Genomic DNA, 23,399 nt, shown 5'->3' with positions numbered 1-23,399 from the left:
CAGATTTATTAATATCCTGTAATAATTTTTGTGATAGATTTCATTTCCCTATTGAGTAAGAACAAAATAACTCCATAAGATTTCTAAACCTACCAAAAAAAAAATCCAGGAATAAAATCAGTATAAAATTTTATCATGAACTAACCAATGTATGGAACTATCTGTACTTTGATTCATACCATCCCTACACTAAAAAAAAAATGTACGCACTCTCCCAATTCATTAGTGAATTATATATATAAATATACCCCTAAAGATTTAAAATACCTATTTGAAGCAGATTTTCTTAAACTTAGCCTGTCCTGAACAATAAGAAATATATATAATATATAAAATATATTATATATATTTATATATATAAATATATATATGGGAATAAATTAAATGGGAATAAAATAACCAAGCATATAAAATTGCTTGGTTATCCAAATATATATATATATATATATATATATAAGAAATTAAATTTCTTATATATATTTTAATATATATAAGAAATGAATATATTAAAGCTATAAAACATATATTTAAATATTCTGATTATAAGGTTTTCTTCACGAGTCATTTAATCTACTTGTAGACCCTGTGCTATCTGCCTAGGGTCTACAATTAGATCTCTAGATTCCCATTTATGTGAATATTACTATGATTGCCATGTACCTATCCTCAATATTTTCCACACAAAAAAAACCTAAAAAAACAAACTGACTAAACTTCTAAATCCACAACCAAAGAAGTAGCTGCACATGCAATTAAATATAGTACTAGGGATAGGGGGATGGCTGACGGACAGACACCAGAGAGTAGTATAGGTGGAATGAAGTCTAGGAGAAAATGATAGTGACTAGTGGAGTACCTCAGCGTTCGGTATTAGGGCAGCTATTCTTTTTAATTTGTATATCAGTGACATTGGGAAAGATTTAAGAAGGGATATTCAGTTTGCTGATGATATAAAACTGGGGAGAGCAATAGTTGATGAAGGTGATGTCCTGTGTATCCTGCAGGATGATTTAAATAAATTGGCATTGTGGGCAAAGGATTGTCAATGTAATGTTGCAAAACGTAAGGTTATGCACTTCAGGTTGAAAAGGTTGCATATGGAGTATCATATTGATGATATTGGTTTGCAGGAAATGGATGAGGCTAGGGACTTGGGGATAATGGTGAACAAAGGGTTAAAGTTCAGAGGGCATATTACAAGAGTTGGCAAAATAGAATTTCTCAATGAATTACTTGGATGTCGAAAAACACGCTAGCAAGAAAAGATAAGGACATTATTATCCCTCTTTATAAGGATATGATTCGGCCACATCTTGACTACTGTGCACAGATTTGGTCACCTGGGTTTCTTGAGGGGGGTGCTTAAGGGTCAAAGCTGTATAACTGAGAGGAGACCTCCACATAGCCTTTAAAGGAATGAGGAGAACCGACCAGGGCTTCTGACCTAATGTCCAATCCTCACCTTCTCGTGGTGCACCCTGTTGGGTATCTACTTTGATACTGAACGAACGAGGATGGGCTGGCAATTTGGGATTTAGCCGACCAAATTGTATTCTTATTGGTTAAACCAAAATAAAAAATGATGGTACAACATGACAAAATTTCATGCCGGCTGGGCGTCGCCCGGTTAAACAAGGCCCCCGTTGTTTTCGCCAGGGAACCAGGGCAAACAGCGAAAAGTCAGCTACTGGAACAAATCTGAAAACAAACCCCAACTCAACATCACCAGAGTTAAAGATCGGTACTATCAATGTAAGAAGTCTGAATGGCAAAGAAATGGAGCTAACTGAGGAATTAGATAAGTACCAGATCGACATAATAGGGGTGACTGAAACAAAAAAGACCAAAACTGGTGAGATCTTTCTGAGCAATAAATACAAAATGTTATATTCAGGCAATGACAATCAAGGAAAAGAAGGAGTAGCCATAGTATTCAACACAAAATACGAGGCTAATCTTCTTGAATGGCAGTCAGTCTCAAGTAGAGTAATGTGGGCAAATATGAGAATGGGGAACTGGACAATGAGACTTATTTGTGCCTATGGTCCCACAGAAGGTTCTACTAAGGTAGAAGTGGAGGAATTTTTTGAGGCTTTAGAAAAAGCAACTGACACAATGAAAAAGGAAAAGTTGGTCCTTGTTGGGGATCTAAATAGTAGAGTAGGAAATGATTGTGAGACATACAAAAATATTTTGGGAAAATTTGGAGAAAAGAGTAAAGCTAATAATAATGGCAAATATCTGTTGGATTTCTGCTCAGGACATGGACTGGTTATTACTAACACCATGTTCCAACATAAAAATGTGCACAAATTCACATGGAGAGAAGAGGCTAGGAATAAGAAAAGTCTCATTGACTATGTTATTGTTGATAGTGATGTTTTCTCCCTGGTGCAGGACACCAGAGTGTACAGAGGATTTGAAATTGGAAGTGATCACTATTTAGTCTTGAGCAGGATAAAATTGAATTTCATATTGAAAAGAATAACATGTAAGAAAGTTTTAAAGCGAATAAAAGTTGAGCAGCTCTCAGATGTGAACTGTAGACTAAAATACAGAAAGATTATTGAAAAGAAAATGAAAGAGTTTGAGAACAGGAATCAAACCTTGGAGATTCAGTGGCAAACTCTGAAGGAAACATTGATTGATTCTGCCAGAGAGGCATGTGGTGAGGTTGTGTGCAAGGATAGAAAAATCAGAACTCCCTGGTGGACACAGGAAGTTAAAGAGGCAGTGAAGGAAAGAAAGCATATCAAAAGTTCCTGGCAAATAAGGCAGCTTTTACTCTTACAGAATACAGAGACAAATGTAAGAAAGCTAAACAGTGTGTAAAACTAGCTAAACAAAAGTCATGGGAGGACTTTGGCAAGAATATAGAAAATAAATATCAAGAAGGTGGCAAAATATTCTGGAGGTTGTTGAAGAAGCTTAGGAATGGAGGAAAGAGTGCCGTAAAAGGAATTAGAGATGATAAAGGTGAAATGAAAACAGGAGAAAAAGATATCCTTGAAGTATGGAGTAATTACTTTGAAAAACTGCTAAATGAAACAAGCAGTGATGACAGCACAGTGATAAAAAACACTGACCAGGCATGCAGTCAGGAATACATATCCATACTTGAAGTAGAAAAAGCCATCAAAGGCTTGAAATGTAGAAAGGCAGCAGGAGTAGATGATATTCGACCAGAAATGCTGAAGTATGGTGGTATAAGAGTCTTACAGTGGCTGCACTGCATAGTTCAGAAAGCTTGGACAGAGGGACGAATTCCCGATGATTGGAGTAGAGCTCTCATAGTACCCATATATAAAAAGGGAAATAAAACTGACTGTGAGAATTACAGAGGTATTTCCCTACTGAGTGTTCCTGGCAAGATCTATGCAAGTATACTTGAGAAACGGTTGAGAAGAATTGTGGAAGAAAAACTTGGTGAAGAACAAGCTGGATTCAGGCCAAATAGAGGCTGTCAGGATCAGATCTTCACTTTACGACAAATAGTCGAGAAAGCATGGGAATATAACAAAGATCTGTATTTAAGTTTTGTCGATTTGGAAAAGGCATATGACAAGGTGCCAAGAGAGAAGCTATTCAATACGCTGCAGTTATATGGTGTCAATGGGGCATTATATCAATCAATACTTAGTCTTTATTTGAGTTGTGAGTCAGCAGTTAGAATTGAAGGAAGTACAGGAAGATGGTTTAATGTTAAATCTGGTGTGAGACAAGGATGTACATTATCCCCTCTGTTATTCATTATCTATATGGATCACATTATGAAGGAATGTGGTATTAAACCTGATATCAAAATTGGAGATGTTAATGTCAGCTCTTTGCTTTATGCGGATGATGTTATACTTCTAAATAAATCCGCTACAAGTCTGCAGGATTCTCTGACTAAATTGAATAGCTGTTGTAATAGATATGGTATGAAGGTCAGCAATAAAAAGACAAAGACAATGAAAATAGGCAGAATCATTGAAAATGTCAACTGTGTTGTGAATGGAGAACCTGTGGAACAAGTAAAACATTTCAGCTACTTAGGCACAATTTTTACTGAAGATGGTAAACTAAATATAGAAATAGACAACAGAATCAGCAAAGCTGGTATCGTGGGAAGTCAATTGAATAAATTCATATGGAATAAGAAAGAAATTAGTCGGAACACTAAATTAGCTGTATACAAGACTGTGTTCAAACCAATTTTAACTTATGGATCTGAGAGCTGGGTCAGAAGTAAAACACTTGACCAAAGACTAGAGACCGCAGATATGAGAGTCCTGAGAAAGATTAGAGGCGTGAACAGATGGCATCAATGGCAATATCATATTAAAAATGAGGATATTAGGAAAGAACTTGACATTGTCAGCATCCAGGAATGCGTTAGCAGAGCTAATCTCAGATGGTATGGTCACTTAAATAGAATGGGAGAGGAAAGATTAGCAAAACAAGTGTTCTCTGCCAGGTTGGCAGGAAAACGACCCAGAGGAAGACCAAGATATAGGTGGATTGATACGGTACAAAGTGCCTTAGACGATAGAAATATAAGATCTGATAATGTTGGAGTCTTGACAAGTAACAGACTGATTTGGAGGAAAATTGTAGATAGGAAGTTAGTAATGATGTAATTTTTTTCATGTAGTACTGTCATATCCTGTACACCCCTTGAGGGTACATGGCAGGAATTTGATGATGATGATGATGATGGTTTCTTGAGGACCAGGAGGTGGTTGAAAAGATTCGGAGACAAGTGACCAAGATGGTGACAGGTCTGTAGAATACACCTTACGAAGATAGAAGGTTTGTGAGTTACAAAGTTGATAGGTGGAAAAGAGGGGACATGATAGAAACTTTTAAGATATTAAAGGGGGTTTTATAAAATTGATGTAAGTGAAATTTTTCAATATATGACAAATAGTCAGAAAACTAGGGGCCATCCATGGAAGTTGCATAAGAGTGTGGTTAGTGGGGGTGTGCAAACCAGATTTTTTGCATGGAGATTGGTGAGTGAGTGGAATGGATTGCCAGAATTGGTCTGGAGTTCCCTGACAGTGAATGGATTCAAGGAGAGGTGTGGTAGGATTTGTGTGTGTATGATGGTTGATTTGTATCTCCTGCTATGAGTCTTCAGACTTCATGGAGATGTCATAATCATAAATAATAATAATCATATCCTCCAAATAAAAAAAAGTGACAATTCTTAACTTTCAAAAAATGAAATGAAATTCAGAATATCAGAGGCTAAGAATAATAAAAACACATTGCTACACTGTAATTGTTCACTTTCCCTGAATTATCTGTGAGGTTTAGCAGCTCCATAACAATAGCCAATAAAAATTAAATATGTGGGACACTCCCCAGAATAAAGCTGTGCTTATTACTTTATGCTAAATGTCACAAAACAGAGCTATACAAACAATAGGTTCAGAGATACTATACGTCATATAAATTATAAGATTACATCTTTATGAGTCAGAGAAACAATGAGATGCCTGTACAAAATAATGAATGTTTTTAATTTCAGAATTTATAGCAGATAATTGCAATTTAGATATTCTTTACAAAAAATTGGGAAAATATCAAAGGAAAGAAAAATGTTATTTAATATCATGTGTAACTGAAGTATAATTGCTTTTATTTGAGTTAATATTCATACTAAAATAATATAGATTATTTGATTTTTCCTCTAGCCACTGATGCAGTCCTGTTTCACGAAGGTAAGTGCTTTTATTTATTCTCCCCCCCCGCTTATATTTCAGGTTTATATTGTAAAAATTGATGGAGGTAAAGTTACATCTTTGATCTTCTGTATACAACAATATCCAAGAGAAACCTATGTTTGCATTGTATGGGTTTTGATTCTCTTTTTCTTTCTGATTTCATATCTCTTAATCCTGATGTGGGATATCAAGACATTTAGCACTTATTTATTTTAAAAAAATAAATAAGTGCTTTTATTTATTTTTTTTCACCCTGCTTATATTTCAGGTTTATATTGTAAAAATTGATGGAGATAAAGTTACATCTTTGATCTTCCATATACAACAATATCCAAGCGAAATCTATGTTTGCATTGTATGGGTTTTAATTCTCATTTTCTTTCTGATTTCATATCTCTTAATCCTGATGTGGGATATCAAGACATTGACGGATTTTTAAGGGATGTTTTTATTATATAAAGATGTAATACATCTTGGTAATAAAAAGAAGCAAGTTGAAGCTTATTAAAATAAACTTAATGTTTTTGATACTTGCTTTAGATAGAAACAGAATGTGCTTACAGTAAACTATAGTTGAAGATACAGGTATGAGTTGTTATTTTCTTGTGTGTATGATTTGTTGCAGCTGCTTCCATTGATTTTAATATTTGATTAACGTGGAAGACGTTCTTGAGTTTCAAGAGCAAAATTAGCCAAGTTTTCTGTTGTATATATTTGATTCTCTGAATGAATGAATATATTTGATCCAATGTTTTAAGGTTTTTAATGTATGTGTAAGTAAGTAAAAGGGTCACTATTGTTCTAACATAATTTTGTTTTATATGTTTTGTTTTTATATAAATTGCTGACCTGGTTGGCCAAGTGGTTAGCATACCCATTCTCTAACCAACAGGCAGCAGGTTCAAATCCCACCATGGGCATGTATGTTTGTAATTGTCTTTAGGTGAGAGATGAATTTCCCTGCCTAGTTGAGGCCTGAAGTGGCTTGGAAAAGTTCCATGTTTGGTCTCTAGAGCAGGACTTCTGGACTATATAAAAAATAAATTCAAAAATACAAAATAAAAAAAAATTAGAAAAATTAATAGAAATCGAAAAAATATTCTTAGCCCACCCATACTAAAAAATGTAGTATATGTTTGCAAATTACCTTTCATCAGTGGGAACAACATAACATATATTTATATATTGTTAATAAAATATATGAAAATGAAATTGTTCCTAAGTATGTTGTGTAGTGAAATGTCATGACTAACCATGAGGCATAGTTAGGTTTAATGCTTTCACTAGTCATCTGCAAATAGCAAAACTACAAGCACTGCTACTATGGACTTCTATTGACATCTTTTATTTCAATTTTAATTAATTAAACTAACAGCAAAATCATGCAAAGATATTTAAACATCTTTAAATATCTTTGGATGTTTTTTTCTTTACATGTTTTCTTTCTAGAATAGTTTCTGGATTATGTAAAAAATAAATAAAAATGTAATAAAAACAAGTAATAGGGATAGCAAATAAATTCATTAGCCCACATAGATTTACAACCTTTTGTGGGTGGGAGAATTTCTACATCTGAGATCTGTTCAGATGTAATTGAATATAATGGTCAACAACTTTCTTTCTGTGGTCTTTGTCAGGACCACATTGTCAGGATTGTCAGGCTCATGATACCTGATGGATTTCTTTGGTTTTTACCATGAACCACAATAGACCTCCATGACAAGACAAACTACATACTAAACATTTGATATACATTAGGGGGAACAATACTGGCGTATCTTTATTCCTATTCTCTTATTGATTGGTGGATTACTTAGAATTGTTAAACTTCAGATTACATTCTATCCTATCAGCTGCAAAATATTAGCTTTGGTTTGTCTTATTTCAATCAGTCAGAGAGATCTGTAGTAGTTTGTCATGAAAAACCTAAGCAATACCAAGTAATAATTATGAGCCCAGAACAAGTTGGACTCTCTGTGCGTGTGTGCGTGCGTGCATGCACTCACTTTCACATACAGGGTTCATTAAAAGAAGATTGTTGGAGTCTCACACTAAAGAATTTCTCATGGAAAGCCAATGTAAATGATGATAGAGTAATATATTATAGATTTTTTTGTGAAACCTGCAACATATTACTCTATCATCCAAATAATTTAAACAGACCTCATGAACTGTGTGTGTGCCATGCTATTTGGAAAATTGCATAACTAAACACCCCTCATCAGCTGGTTGATGCCAACTATATTCAGTCTTGTATTTTAACCCTAAACCAGCCTCTTCACTGTCTTTACTCATTCTTCATGCACATATTATGTGATAGTTTGACAAGTGTTGATAGTTAATTGATTATTTGACAACATTACTAACATTTTGGATTCTCCTTTATGCAGGGGCACATCTTCTCCTTCTCTGCTCTTGGAATTAACCATTTCAAGACTCATTCAATGGGAAGGTAAGTAGCTCGATCTAATAGTAAAGCCTTAAGCTTACCTGTGTAATCATTATGATTGAGTACCACAGTGCCGTTCCCCTTATCTGCTTTGGTGATAACTATTTCTTTGTTTTTCTTCAATTCCTGTAGAGACTTGTATTCACTAATGGATATGTTGGTTTTTGGTGGTTTTGCTTTTGTGAGAACACAGGCTACATCCAATCTAATATCATTGGCGATGTAGTTTGGAAGGTGGCGAATCCCACATTCAATCTGGATCATTAATTCCTTGGCCGGTAATTTCCTAGGAGCAATGGCGAAGTTGTGACCACGTGACAGATCGTTGAGTGCTTCAGGCTTCAAGATGACTGAAGAAAGATTAACTACAGTGTTGGTTTGTAGTTTGGATGTAGAGTTCTTTTTCAAACAGAGCTATTTTAGTGCTAGAGAATGAGCTTTCAAATACGCTAAATCATGAACTTTGGTCAATTCAACATGTCTCGTGCACTGTGGCAAACAAAGAATTCGAACGAATACTGAGTCGACATATCAACAAGTTTGATAAATTAAAAAAGAACTTGATGTCCAAACCAAAACTACAAACCAACACTGTAGTTAACCTTTCTTCAGTCATCTTGAAGCCTGAAGCACTCAATGCTCTGTCACGTGGTCACAATTTCGCCATTGCTCCTAGGAAATTACCAGCCGAGGAATTAATGATCCAGATTGAATGCGGGATTCGCCACCTTCCAAACCACATCACCAATGATATTAGATTGGATGTAGCCTGTGTTCTCACAAAAGCAAAACCACCAAAAACCAACATATCCATTAGTGAATACAAGTCTCTACAGGAATTGAAGAAAAACAAAGAAATAGTTATCACCAAAGCGGATAAGGGGATCGCCACTGTTTTACTCAATCATAATGACTACACAGGTAAGCTTATGGCTTTACTATTAGATCGAGCTACTTACCTCCCCATTGAACACAATCCCACCAACTCACAAATTAGAAAACTCCATAGGCTCCTTAAGAAGGTCACTTCTTGGCCTGTGGAGATTACTAACAGACTAAAACCATATAACTCCCCCCCCCCCCATATATATGGGCTCCCAAAAATACATAAAGAAAATGTGCCATTACGTCCCATAGTGGATGGCATTGATTCCCTCACTTACAAACTAGCTAAATATTTAGCCAAAGCGCTCTCACACGATACTGGCAACACACCATCACACATAAAAAATTCAGCCCACTTCAAAGCCAGCATAGAAAACCTTACACTCCAACATAATGACATAATGGTCAGTTTTGACTCTCCTCCTTATTCACAAATCCCCCTTAGAGCTAATCCAAGCTAAATTTCCTCTCGATAACTCAGCCTTATTTCAGTTCACAATGAACTCAGGCTATTTCGTTTAGCAGGAAAAATTCTACAAACAGATAGAGGGGACAGCCATGGGTTCACCACTTTCCCCACCCTTGGCCAACTTCTTTATGAAGACTTTTGAAGAGAAAGCCTTAAACTCTGCCCCACAAAAACCTACCATATGGCTTCGCTACGTTGATGATGTGTTCGCTATTTTGTTATTTGAGTGTATTCGGGCCTGGATACACTTCTCTCCTTCTTAACACACTTAAACAACCAACACCCTAGAATCAAGTTCACCCTGGAAAAAGAGAAAAACAATAGCCTTCCCTTCCTAGACACACCAGTCACCCGCCAACCTGATGGAACCTTGGTTTTCTCAGTTTATAGAAAACCCACCCATACAGGCAGATACATTCACCAACAATCCCAACACCCCACCTCACACCAATGTGGAGTTATTAAGACACTATACAACAGGGCTAAACTAATCTGTTGTAACGACAAGGCCCTAAACACTGAACTAAATCACATCCTCAACAACACTTTCTCAGCCAATGGCTACCCCCCCCCCAAAAAAAAATCTAAAATATACTAAAACCAGTTATCCACAACCCCCCCCCCCCCCATTCACAAAAAAGATTACTCTAAATCCATCACCATTCCCTACATCCGAGGCACCTCGGAAAAAATTAACAAAATCCTAAAAAAACATGATTCGACCACCTCTTGTTAAAGACCATAAAGAAAATTGCCATCCCTTATCCACTCCACTAAAGACCAACCACTTCCCCTTAGACCTACCTGGTGTATACCAGGTCCCTTGCAACTGTAAATTGTCCTACTTTGGTCAAACAGGCAGGACATCAAATATCAAAATCTCAGAACACAAGGACTACATCCGATTTCACCAGTACAGCCACTCTGGTCTTGCAGACCATGCTCTGGATACTTGCCACAGAATAAGGTGGAAGAAAGCCACAGTAATACACCGCAGCAAGTTCAAATATGAAAGACTATTCATGGAATCATCCTCAGCCCTTAGGAACATGCCAAACCTCAACAAATTTGGATGCATGACACTGCCCCAAATTTGGGAAACATATATCAGAAGAACTTCAGCCCCAAAGGCCAAGAACATCTAATATAACCCACCAGGGGGCACCATCAGGACTTTAGGAAAATGGTAGCTTCCTCGCTTCGTTTCTCATTTGCTGTTATGTAGCACTTGTGTGCACGTTTCTTTATCTTAAGTTCCCATGAAGATGGCAACGTGACATTGCCGAAATATCGGAAAGTATATATTAAAGTTGATTTAATTTATGTTTCTAGTGTACGCTGTCAATTCCTTAAAGATTTAGTTACCCTGTTATTATAGTTGGTGATATCCTTCCATTCCACAAACCTAAAATACACTGATGAAATATTCATTAAACATTTCCATAACATTATGTGCTGTCATCTTATCTCTCCAGCCACTTTCTATATGCACTCTTCCTTTCTATAGACCATGTAATGGTCTATAAAAGGGGGAGAAGGAGAAACAGAGAGAGATATTAGAATTATATGGAAGTTTTTTCACATGGTTTTAAAGAAAATTATATTAGACAAGGACACAGAGGAGTCATTACTAACACCATGTTCAGCATAAAGATGTGCACAAGTTCATGTGGAGAGAAGATACAAGAAATAAGAAAAGTCTCATTGATATGTTATTGTTGATAGCGATGTTTTCCAGCTGGTTCAGGACAAAGAGTATGCAGAAGATTTGAAATTGGAAGGGATCATCATTTAATTTGAGCAGGATAAAATTAAATTTCATAGTGAAAAGAAGAGTGTGTAAGAAAATTTTAAAATGAATTAAAGTTGAGCAGGTTTTACAGATAAACTGTAGACTCATATACACAAACATTATTGAAGAAAAAAAATGAAACAGTTTGAAAACAATGGACCAAACCTTGGAATCTCAGTGGAAAACTGTGAAGAAAGCATTGATCAATTCAGTAGGGAGGTATAATGAAGCTACCACAATGTTAAAGAAGCAATCCTGAACCCACAGAAAGTATCCTGAAAGTTCCTAGCAAAGTCAGCAGATGCCCTAAGAGAATACAGAGAAAAATGTAAGAGAGTTAACTATGTATAAAAGTATCTAAACAAAACTCATGGGAAGATTCTGGTAATAATGTAGAAAATAAATATCAGGAAGGTGACAAAATGTTCGGGAAGCTATTAAAAAAACTTAGAAACAGAATAAAGAGTACTGTAAAAGGAATCAAAGATGATAAAAGTGTCATGAAAACTAAAGACAAGGATATCCAAGATGTCTGGAGTAATTAAAAACTCTGAAAAACTGTTAAACAAAACAAGCAATGGCAGAACAGTAGTAGAAAAGTTGGAAAAGGAATGCAAACAGGAGTACATATCAATACTTGAGGTAGAAAAGACCATCAAAAACTTGAAATGTAGAAAGGCAGTTGTAGTGGATGATACTTAACTAGAAATGCTTAAATATGGTGGTATACAAGTTTTGTAGATATTGGTTACATCGCATAATTCACAGGGCCTGATCAGAAAGTTAAATTCCAGATAATTAGAGTAGAGAGGAAATCCAGAGGAATTTCTCTACTAAGTGGTTCCAGGTAAGATTTATGCAAGCATACTTGAAAAGAGGTTCAGAAAGATCTTGGAAGAGAACTTGGAGAACAAGCTGAGTTCAGGCCAAATAAAGATTATCAAGATTAGATTTTCACTTTATGACAAATAGTTGAGAAATCATGGGAATATGACAAGGATCTGTACTTAAAATTTGTAGATCTGGAAAAGGCATACGACAAGGTGCCTAGAGAAAAGGTTTTCTAAACGCTACAGTGATATGGGGTAAATGGAACAGTATACAAAGCAGTACTTACTTTTTATTTAGGTTGTAAGTCAGCAGTTAGAATTAAAGGATGTAAAGAAAGATAGTTGGATGTAAACTCAGAGGTAAAATAAGAATGCACATTATCTCCACTCTTATTCAGCATCTATATGTATCCCATTATGAAAGAAAGTGGCATGAAATCTGATATTAGCATTACAGATACCAAACTTGGCTCTTTGCTTACAGATGATATTATGCTCCTAAATACTTAAAAGAAGGGATTCAGTTGTTTGCTGATGATGCAAAACTGGGGAGAGCAATAGTTGATAAAGGTGATATAGATATCCTGCAGGATGATTTAAATAAATTAGCATTGTGGGCATGATATTGGAAGTTATCACCATTTGATCTTGAGTAGGATAAAATTGAATTTCATATTGAAAAGAAGAACATGTAAGAATGTTTAAAGCGAATAAAAGTTGAGCAGCTCACAAATGTGAACTGCAGACTGAAATACACAAACATGATTGAAGAAAAAATGAAACAGTTTGAGAACAGTAACCAAACTTTGGAGATTCAGTGGCAAGCCCTTAAAAAAACACTGATTGATTCAGCCAGAGAGGCATTTGGTGAGGTTGTCTGTAAGGATAGAAAAATCAGAACTCCATGGTGGACACAGGAAATTAAAGAGGCAGTGGAAGAAAAGAAGAAAGCATGTCAAAAGTTCCTGGCAAATAAATCAGCTTGTGCTCTTAGAGAATACAGAGACAAATGTAAGAAAGCTAAACACTGTGTAAAACTAGCTAAACAAGTCATTGGAGGACTTTGGTAAGAACATAGAAAATAAATATTAAGAAATGGCAAGATATTCTGGAAGTTGTTGAAGAAGCTCAGAAATGGAGGAAAGAGTGCTGTAAAAGGAATTAGAGATGATAAAGGTGACATGAAAACAGGAGAAAAGATATCCTTGAAGTATGGAATAATTACTTCAAAAAATTGCTAAATGAAACAAGCAGTGATGACAGCACAGTGGTAAAAAACACTGACCAGGCATGGAGTCAGGAATACATATCCATACTTGCAGAAAATGCCATCAAAAGCCTGAAATGTGGTTCGACCAGAAATTCTCAAGTATGGAGGTATAAAAGTCTTACAGTGGTTGCACTGCATAATTCGGACCTGGACAAATGAAAGAATTCCAGATGATTGGAGTAGAGCTCTAATAGTACCCATATATAAAAAGGGAAATAAAACTGAATGTGAGAATTACAGAGGTATTTCATTACTGAGTGTTCCTGGTGAGATACATGCAAGTATACTTGAGAAACGGTTTGAGTAGGATTGTGGAAGGGAAGCTTGGTGAAGAACATGCTGGATTCAGGGCAAATAGAGGCTGTCAAGATCAGATTTTCACTTTATGACAGATAGTTGAGAAATCATGGGAATATAACAAAGATATGTATTTAAGTTTTGTAGATCTTTGAAAAGGCATATGACAAGGGGCGAAGAGAGAAGCTATTCAAACAGCTATGGTTATATGGTGTCAATGGGGCATTATATCAAGCAATACTTAGTCTTTATTTGAGTTGTAAGTCAGCAGTTAGAATTGAAGGAAGTACAGGAAGGTGGTTTAATGTTAAATCTGGTTATTCATTATCTATATGGATTACATTATTAAGGAAAGTGGCATTAAACCTGATATCAAAATTGGAGATGTTAATCTCAGCTCTTTGCTTTATGCAGATGATGTTATACTTCTAAATAAATCCACTACAAGTCTGCAAGATTCCCTGACTAAAGTGAATAACTGTTGTAATAGATATGTCATGAAGGTCAGCATTAAAAAGACAATGAAAATGGGCAGAGACATTGAAAATATCAACTGCATTGTGAATGAAGAACCTATAGAACAAGTGAAATATTTCAGCTACTTAGGCACGATTTTTAGTGAAGATGGTAAATTAAATATGGAAATAGACAACAGAATCAACAAAACTGGTATGGTAGGAAGTCAACTGAATAAAGTTGTATGGAATAAGATGGAAATTAGCCAAAATACTAAATTAGCTGTATACAAGACAGTATTCAAACCAATGGATCTGAGAGCTGTGTCAGAAGTAAAACACTTGACCAAAGACTAGAGCCCGCAGATATGACAGTCCTGAGAAAGATTAGGGGCATGAACAGATGGCATCAATGGCAATATCATATTAATAATGAGGATATTAGGAAAGAACTTGACATTGTCAGCCAGGAATGTGCTAGCAGAGCTAATCTCAGGTGGTATGGTCACTTAAATAGAATGGGAGAGGAAAGATTAGCAAAACAAGTGTTTTCTGCCAGGTTGGCAGGAAAAAGACCCAGAGGAAGACCAAGATAAAGATGGATTAATACAGTAAAAAACATGTCTTAGAAGAAAGAAATATAAGATCTAATAATGTCAGATCTTGAGAGGTAACAGACTAATTTGGAGGAAAATTGTAGATAGGAAGTTAGTAATGATGTAATTCTTCATGTAGTGCTATCATATCCTGTACGCCCCTAGAGGGTATATGTCAGGAATTCGTTGATGATGATGATGCATTGTGGGCAGAGGATAATGATTGTCAATTTAATGTTGTAAAATGTAAGGTTATGCACTTCAGGTTGAAAAAGTTGCATATGGAGTATCATATTGATAGTATTGGTTTGCAGGAAATTGATGAGACTTGGGACTTGGGGATAATGGCAAACAAAGACTTAAAGTTCAGAGGGCATATATTGCAAAAGTTGGTAAAATAGCTCAACGAATTACTTGGATGTTGAAAAAATACGCTAACAAATAAAGATAAGGAATTACTTAAATTAAGGGGATATTAAATCCCGCATAGTTTTAAAACCGAATAAGAAACTCAAAGATCGTAATCAGAGAGTTTCTTGCCAAATATAGTAAACTATAAAGTATCGGCGACACTAGCGTTAGCCAATGCAAGTGATCCTAGTACGTAGTACAATACCAGGCAACTCGTTGCAAAGGTGGAGGAAGTTCAGATCGCTATTCTTAGGTATTTTCCATAATGTAAAAACACATTTCCTAGGAAATGTATGCTGTTATTACATTATGGAGGGAGGTCACTACCCAGACCGGTTTCAGCCTTTTTTGAGGCTTCATCAGTGAGTAGCTAGACCTAATACCAAAGTGTATAGCGAAAAGAACTTATGTACTCTGCGAACGAGTTTTCCAAACAGGTGCAACCAATAAGCTTAATTTCGGCAATGAAAACATTACTTAAATTAAGGGGATATTAAATCCCGCATAGTTTTAAAACCGAATAAGAAACTCAAAGATCGGAATCAGAGAGTTTCTTGCCAAATATAGTAAACTATAAAGTATTGGTGACATTAACGTTAGCCAATGCAAGTGATCCTAGTACGTGGTACAATACCGGGCAACTCGTTGCAAAGGTGGAGGAAGTTCAGATCGCTATTCTTAGGTATTTTCCATAATGTAAAAACACATTTCCTAGGAAATGTATGCTGCTATTACATTATGGAGGGAGGTCTCTAGCCAGACCGGTTTCAGCCTTTTTTGATTAGCATACATTTCCTAGGAAATGTGTTTTTATATTATGGAAAATACCTAAGAATAGCGATCTGAACTTCCTCCACCTTTGCAACGAGTTGCCCGGTATTGTACTACGTACTTGGATCACTTGCATTGGCTAACGCTAGTGTCGCCGATACTTTATAGTTTACTATATTCGGCAAGAAACTCTCTGATTCCGATCTTTGAGTTTCTTATTCGGTTTTAAAACTGTGCGGGATTTAATATCCCCTTAATTTAAGTAATGTTTTCATTGCCGAAATGAAGCTTATTAGCTCTTTATACTTAAGTAAAGATAAGGAAGTTATTATCCCTCTTTATAAGGCTATGATTCGGCCACATTTGATTACTGCACACAGATTTGATCACCTGGGTTTCTTGAGGACCAGGAGGTGGTCGAAAAGATTCAGAGATGAAACCAAGATGGTGACAAGTGAGTGGGTGGAATGGATTACCAGAATTGGTGGTGAGTTGGTGTGAATAATTGTGATGGTCCATTCACCATCAGCATGAATGGATTCAAGGAGAGGTATGATAGGATTTGTGTATGATGGTTGAGTTGGTTCTTCCATGATGAGTCTCTGGACTCCATGGAGATATGATAAAATAATAATAATAAATACATCCAGTCCAAGGTTCTGGGATTCTGTAACTTGAATTACAGCTGTAACAAATTTGGCATGAAAATCAGCAATAAAAAGACCTAAAACTATGAAAATAGGCAGAAACATAAAAACCTTAAGGTGCATTCTCAGTGGTGTACCTATAGAACAAGTAAAATATTCTGGCTATTTAGGTACTATTTTTTAGTGAAGATTGCAGATTAAATTTAGAAATTTGGACAACAGAATAATCAAAACCAGTTGAATAAATTTATATAAATAAGAGAGAAATTAGTGAAAACACGAAACTAGCAAATCAGTTTTAAGTTATGAATTTGACAGTTTGGTTAAAAAATAAAGCACTTGATCAAAGACTACAGACCATAGATATGAAAATTAGAGGAGTGAACACATGGCAGCCATAGTAGAATCATATTAGAAAGGAACTTGTCATTGTTAGCATTCAAGAATGTGTGAGCAGAGCTAATAGCTAATCTAAAGTGGTATGACCACTTACACAGAATGTGAGAGGAAAGGTGTATGATGCCATGATGACAGAAAAGAGACCCAAAGGAAAATCAAGTTCTAGGTGGATTGATTCAGTCAGAAGTGCCTTAGAAGTATGAAATTCTAGATACAACAGACTAATAGACTAATTTGGAGGAAAATTGTTGATGGGAGAGTAATAATAAACTTGATTATGTAGTTTCACAGTAGTCTGAACACTTCTTGAGGATACATATCAGGAAATTGATAATGATGATCATTTTTGCTATCACGTGTGCTGTATGCACTCTTACTTGCTTCCAGCACTTTATGCAATAACAACAACAGTCTTGGAATGATTCACCCTCATATTTTCTTGTTTTAATTTAATTGACTGACTGTTGGCATACTTCTTACTTCCCCCCCCCCCCCCCACAGAATGGAGCACTCGCTCTCAAAACACTTCTTACATGCACTCGCCAGTTTTTCACTTACCTTCCAGAAATCTTTGAGTTCACAGATCAAAATATATTTCATACACACTGTAGCAAACAAAATTACACATATTGAAATTGCCCACAATTGTTCTATACATTGATGCCATGCCATGCTGAACAATACAGTTTACTTATTAAAAAAATAATAGCTTTTCAAATCATGCAAGTAAGCAAAGAGCTTGCAAGGGTTTGAAAAGCTAATAAAAATAAAAATAATAATCCAGAAAAAATAAATCAGTTATGGCTAATTGTCTTCTGAACCCCCCTTATCTTTCATGTCCTAAAAACTGAAAATGTAACTGTGCACATTTCCCCCCCCCCCCCATGCTTCTCTTTCTCTACATATGATGCAATCAATTTACTCGGCTATATGACACAATTAAAGATATTTAATGACTAGATGCCAAGAGATACAAAATAGAAAAAACTATTATAACTATTTATATGAAACTAGTTTTGAACGCACAACTGGTTTCATCTTCTTAGAAGACCTCACCATTGATGCATAACATGAAAAAACAAATACAAAATTATATCTCATGATCTCAATGAACTGCTTCCCTCTGGAATGTCTCCCCACCATGTGTGTTTCCCAAAGAATACAATCCACAATTCTTTAAGTCAAATGTGAACAAGTTCCTTTTTGCTCATCCACAGTACTGGTGTACTATAGATTGACCAATCTCTTGTGGATTCTCTATTTAAAAAATAATAATAATTTCTGTACTAGAGTAACAGTTAGTATATACTGTGTGTGTGCACACACATGCTTAGAAAAAAAACCACATTGGGTGCATAATATGAAAAAGAGAAATACAAAAATATATATTACAAGAGAACAACAACTATAAATCAACTTGTAAACATATTGCTGACATTTGAAGGCATTCTGGATGCCATAGTATTGTTGAGCACATTCATTTGGGCATTATCTCATGTATACTGCAAAGTTGGATAGCTGAAAAGTGACAGTCAGATAAGTTATAGCTATGGTAAGTATTATTATCGACCAAATTGGCAGTTTCTTTGGATTCCACAGATCTTCTCTCTAGCTCATTGTAGCACTTAAAAATGTTTTCTGATTTGATCTACCCCTCATTGAGATCAATGAGTGAGTAACAGAATAATCATCATTAGGGTAAGCAGAATTAAGAACATGATTAGATTGTGCTAGCTCTAGTTCTTCCATAGGTGATGTCTCTGACATGTTCTTCTATACACAACTCAATAGATTTCTTCATCTGATCAAAATAGGACATGTTGCAATTACACCAAAGATAATAAACTCCTGGCTACTTTTAGACTGTCATGTTTTGGTATAGGTGTACTAACTAAGGAATAGAGTTTGTATTGATGGAGAAAAAGAAGTGCAGATTTTAAATCTCTTGAGAATTTTAGCTAATTTTGGTGAAATAGAGCTGATATATGGTAGTGCCCTATTTGGTCAGATGGAGAAATCCATTGAGTTGATTTCAGTATGTGTAATTTTCATGTTATGCATCAGTGGATGCATAACATGAAAAGACAAATGCAAAAATATATCTCATGATCTCAATGAACTGCTGCCCTCAGGAATGTCTCCCCACCATGTGTGTTTCCCAAAGAATACAATCCACAATTCTTTAAGCCAAATGTGAACAAGTTCCTTTTTTGCTAATCCACAGTACTGGTGTACTATAGATTGACCAAACTCTTGTGGATAATAAGAACATGTATGTGAGAGACATAACCTATGGCAGAACTAGAGCCAGTGCACTACACAATCATGTTTTTAATTCTATGCACCCTAACGATGAAGCTTCTGTCACTTATCCAGTGATCTGGAACAAATCAGAAAACAGTTTTGGATGCTACAATGAGCTGGAGAGAAGAATTGTGGAATCAACAAAAATTATCCTCAATCCAGTTGATCTTAATACTAGCCTTACCTATAACCTATCTGATTGTCACTCTTCGGCTATCCAACTTTGTCAAAGATCGTTTGTATAACCAGAGCCGTATTCATGGGTGTGCGACCTGAAACTGTGCGGCGGTGGCACACAGGGCCCCGCGCCACCGCACAGTTTTTATGTATTTTCTTGGTAAAATAAACACCAAATTTTTCATGAAAATACATTAAAATTATATTGATAACGGTGCATTGTTCTTTCGTTGGCACTGCACTGCACTGCGTTACTGCTCGCCCAGTATCTCATGGCCGGAGCCAGACTAGTGGTCTGGCTCTATTGTTCGATGAAATAACATTAGGATAAACAATAATTGGTATAGGGAATAAATTTTAAGATCATAGTGGTAGTATTTGAAACTACTCTAAGATATATAACAATATCATACAACATAGTGTTAAATAGGGAAAAGTGCATTTTAAAACAGGTGTTTTTAATAATTTTAAGGAGTTTTTTGATTTTAGTTTATGATTTCATGAACAAGTAAGTATATACACGTACTGTCATGGCAATTTTTGTATGTGACATTACTTGCAAAACATCTTAAAAAATATATTTTGTAAACTGGCTTTAGGTTATCCGACATCAGAATTTTTCTTCAATAGCAGTTTTCAATCTATATTAGATTTAGTTATTTTCTAATATTATCTAATTTAGATATATTTTATTTATCAGGTAAGTAATTTTGTTTTAATTTAACTTATTTCATAATTAAATCTATCGTATTTAATTCTAAAGTATGACTTGTCGTGAGAAAGATTATTATGGAAGAAAATACCCAAGTGGGCATGAAAAATGAAAGCAAAAACAAGAAAAGAAGCGGCTGAGGAATGTCAAAGAAATTCACTGTTTAAATTTATGAAGTTGAACTCATATATTTGTTCAGATATATCAATTGATAACGGGAGTTCTGAAATAACTACAAACAGTTCTTCAGCTTCAACATTAATTAATAATGAGAGTTCTGAAATACTCAAAGGAAGCAGAGAACATGAAGCGTTTGGTCTAACAGTGAGTATTGAAGATCCTAAAACTGAGACACCAGAGGAAGGTGAACTATTTACTATTGATGATCCAGCAACATGGCCCAAAATTTCGAACAACGCAACACTAACACAAATTGTACAACATGGTCCACTGTCTCCTCCGACTGAAAATGATTTTCTAAAAGATAACAACAAGAGGTGTTTTTCCACAGCTCACTATGTTAGGACAATTGCAAACGGAGAGAAGCAAAACAGAAGATGGCTTCTTGTATATTCAAGCTCTGCCAACTATTTTTTTGTTTTTGTTGCAAATTATTTTCTTCTGACGATAATTTTTTATCTAGTAATGGCTTTTCTGACTGGCGACATGTAAGTGAAAGATTAAAGTTGCACGAACGAAATCCAGTGCATATGAAATGCATGAATTCATGGACACAAATGGAATGTAATTTAAAAAAATCACAATATAATTGATCAGGCAAATCAAAATGTCATAAAATTTGAAGCAGAATGTTTATGAAATGTTTTAAGACAAATAGTAGCAGCAATTCTTTATTTATCCGAACATAATTTAGATTTTAGTGGTAATTTTGATACTTTGTACCCAGCCCATAATGGTAATTTTTTAGGAATCATAGAATTAATTGCAGAATTTGATCCAGTTTTAAAAGATCATTTAATGCGATGTTTGGAAAAAAAAATTATAGGTAAGAAACAAAATTCGTATCTATCACCCATTGTGCAAAATGAATTAATTGTTGATATGGGAACCATATCAACAATTAATCCATTTTCAAGAAACTTAAGAACAAGACACGTACACGCAGGCACAACAAACATTAAGTGAGGAAGAAGCAGGAAGCTATTATTTCTCCTAAAGTCCTGATGGTGTTCCCTAGTGGGCAATGTTGGTATTCTTGGTAGACTATTTTCACCAATACAGCCACTCTGGTCTTGCTGAGCATGCACTGGATACCTGCCGTAGGATACGGTGGAAGAAAGCCACGATAATACACCATATAGTAAATACAAATATGAAAGGCTTTTCATGGAATCAGCTTCAGCCCTAAGAAACAATCCAAACCTCAACAAATTTGGCTGCATGAGACTGCCTCAAATTTGGGAAACCTACATCAGAAGACCTTCAGCCCAATCACCCAAGAATATCAACATTGCCCGCTAGGGGGCACCATCAGGACTTTAGGAGAAATAATAGCTTCCTGCTTCTTCCTCACTTATTGTTTGTTGTGCCTGCGTGCACGTGTCTTGTTCTTAAGTTTCTTGAAAATGGCAACGTGACGTTGCCGAAATATTGAAGTATATTAAAATTTATTTTAATGTATATCCTAGTTGACGTAATTTCCTTAAATTATTTAGTAAAAAATGTACATATATTTAAAGCAGATACTGAAATTCGTGAACACTTTTTGACGTTTTTAACAACTAATGACAATACTGGTAAAGGTATATATGAAAATATAAAATCACTTTTGAATAAATTAAATCTTAATTAGTCAGATTGTAGCAGGCAAGGATATGATAACGGAGCGAATATGAAAGGACTGTATAAGGGAGTCCGTGCTTACATTTTAAATGAAAACGAAAAGGCATTTTATACTCCTTACGCCTGTCATTATTTAAATTTGATTTTAGGGGATGTCGCTAAATCATCAATTAAAGCTGTAAATTTTTTTAATGTTATACAAAAAATATACATTATTTGCTGCCTCAACTTCACTTTGGGACATTTTTAAACAATTAACTCCAAAACCGTTATCTGATACAATATGGGAATTTAGAATAGAATCAGTTAGAGCTGTACGTTTTCAAATTCCAGAATTTTTAAATGCACTAAAAGAATTATCTAAAACTGCATCAGATAATACTATCAAAGTAGAAGTGGTTTCAATATATGAACAAATAGATTCATTTGAGTTTATACTACGCCTTGTAATTTGGTATGAGCTTTTGTCAAAAGTTAATTTAGTAAGTCAAGTATTACAAAATGCAAAAATTTCCATAGATGTAGCAACTAAGCATAATAAAGAGTTAGTGCAGTACTTTGAAGAGCAGAGAATATCAGGATTTGATAGCTGTTTTGAAATTGCTAAAGAACTGTCAAATCTATTAGAAATTAAATTTAAAGAAAGTCCAGTACTTATTAAATGGATAAGAATCCTATATTGTTATATAGCCAGTAAGTGAAACTCAAGATCGATAACTACAATCTATGAGTTTCAATGCCGAAAAACTATCGGCGAAGGCAATTCGAAGCAAAGGTGGAGCAAGCTCCCTCACTATTCTTGATATTCTCTCATAATGTAAAACACAGCTCCTAGGAGATGTAATACTGTCATTACATTATGAGGGGAGGTCACTACCCAGACCGGTTTCAACCTTTTTTGAGGTCTCATCAGTGAGTAGGTAGACCTGGAAAATATCTAAGCTTAGTGAAAAGAACTTACATACCTTCACTATACGAATTATACGAATGCCATAAAGGCATGCTTGTATTTTGTAATTAAAATAATAAAATGAATTAAAATTTTGCTGCAACAGCTGTATCAAAAATTAAATACAGATATTGATGAATCTGAATTTTACAATGAATTCATTATTTTTAGAAATATTGTTCCAGAAGATGCACCCATTAATATTTTAAAATTCATAATTGCAAATAATTTATGGGATATTTATCCAAATATTACTACGATATTTAAAATATTATTGACCAGTCTAGTTACAGTTGCATCAGCAGAAAGGTCATTTTCCAAATTAAAATTAATAAAAGCCTATTTGTGATCTTCTATGTCTCAAGAACGTTTGTCGTCCCTGGAAATAATATCTATAGACCATGAAATTGCAAAAAATTTAAATTTTGATAACGTTATAAATGATTTTATTGATAAGCGCATTAGGTTA

General features: G+C 35.1%; 1 protein-coding gene across 6 annotated transcripts in view; it reads left to right on the top strand.

The window, feature by feature from the left end:
* Positions 1 to 23,399, top strand: part of LOC150100308 (CUGBP Elav-like family member 4) — an 865,263-nt gene that overhangs the window by 608,205 nt on the left and 233,659 nt on the right. For all 6 annotated transcript variants that reach the window (XR_016549221.1, XM_090402317.1, XM_090402318.1 and 3 more), the window contains one exon: positions 5,685 to 5,711. Coding sequence is in view for 5 of the 6 variants with exons in the window: in XM_090402317.1 (XP_090258443.1) it covers positions 5,685 to 5,711 (27 nt within the window). In the remaining variant the exon portion in view is untranslated. The remainder of the gene's footprint in view (positions 1 to 5,684; positions 5,712 to 23,399) is intronic.

The sequence above is a fragment of the Typopeltis vanoorti genome, chromosome 13 (genome assembly GCF_054136105.1).
Source record: "Typopeltis vanoorti isolate ZY-2024b chromosome 13, IOZ_Tvanoo_1.0, whole genome shotgun sequence".
Classification (NCBI taxonomy): Eukaryota; Metazoa; Arthropoda; class Arachnida; order Uropygi; family Thelyphonidae; genus Typopeltis; species Typopeltis vanoorti.
Note: the sequence above shows the minus strand (reverse complement) of the source record. Positions and strands in the feature narration are given on the sequence as shown.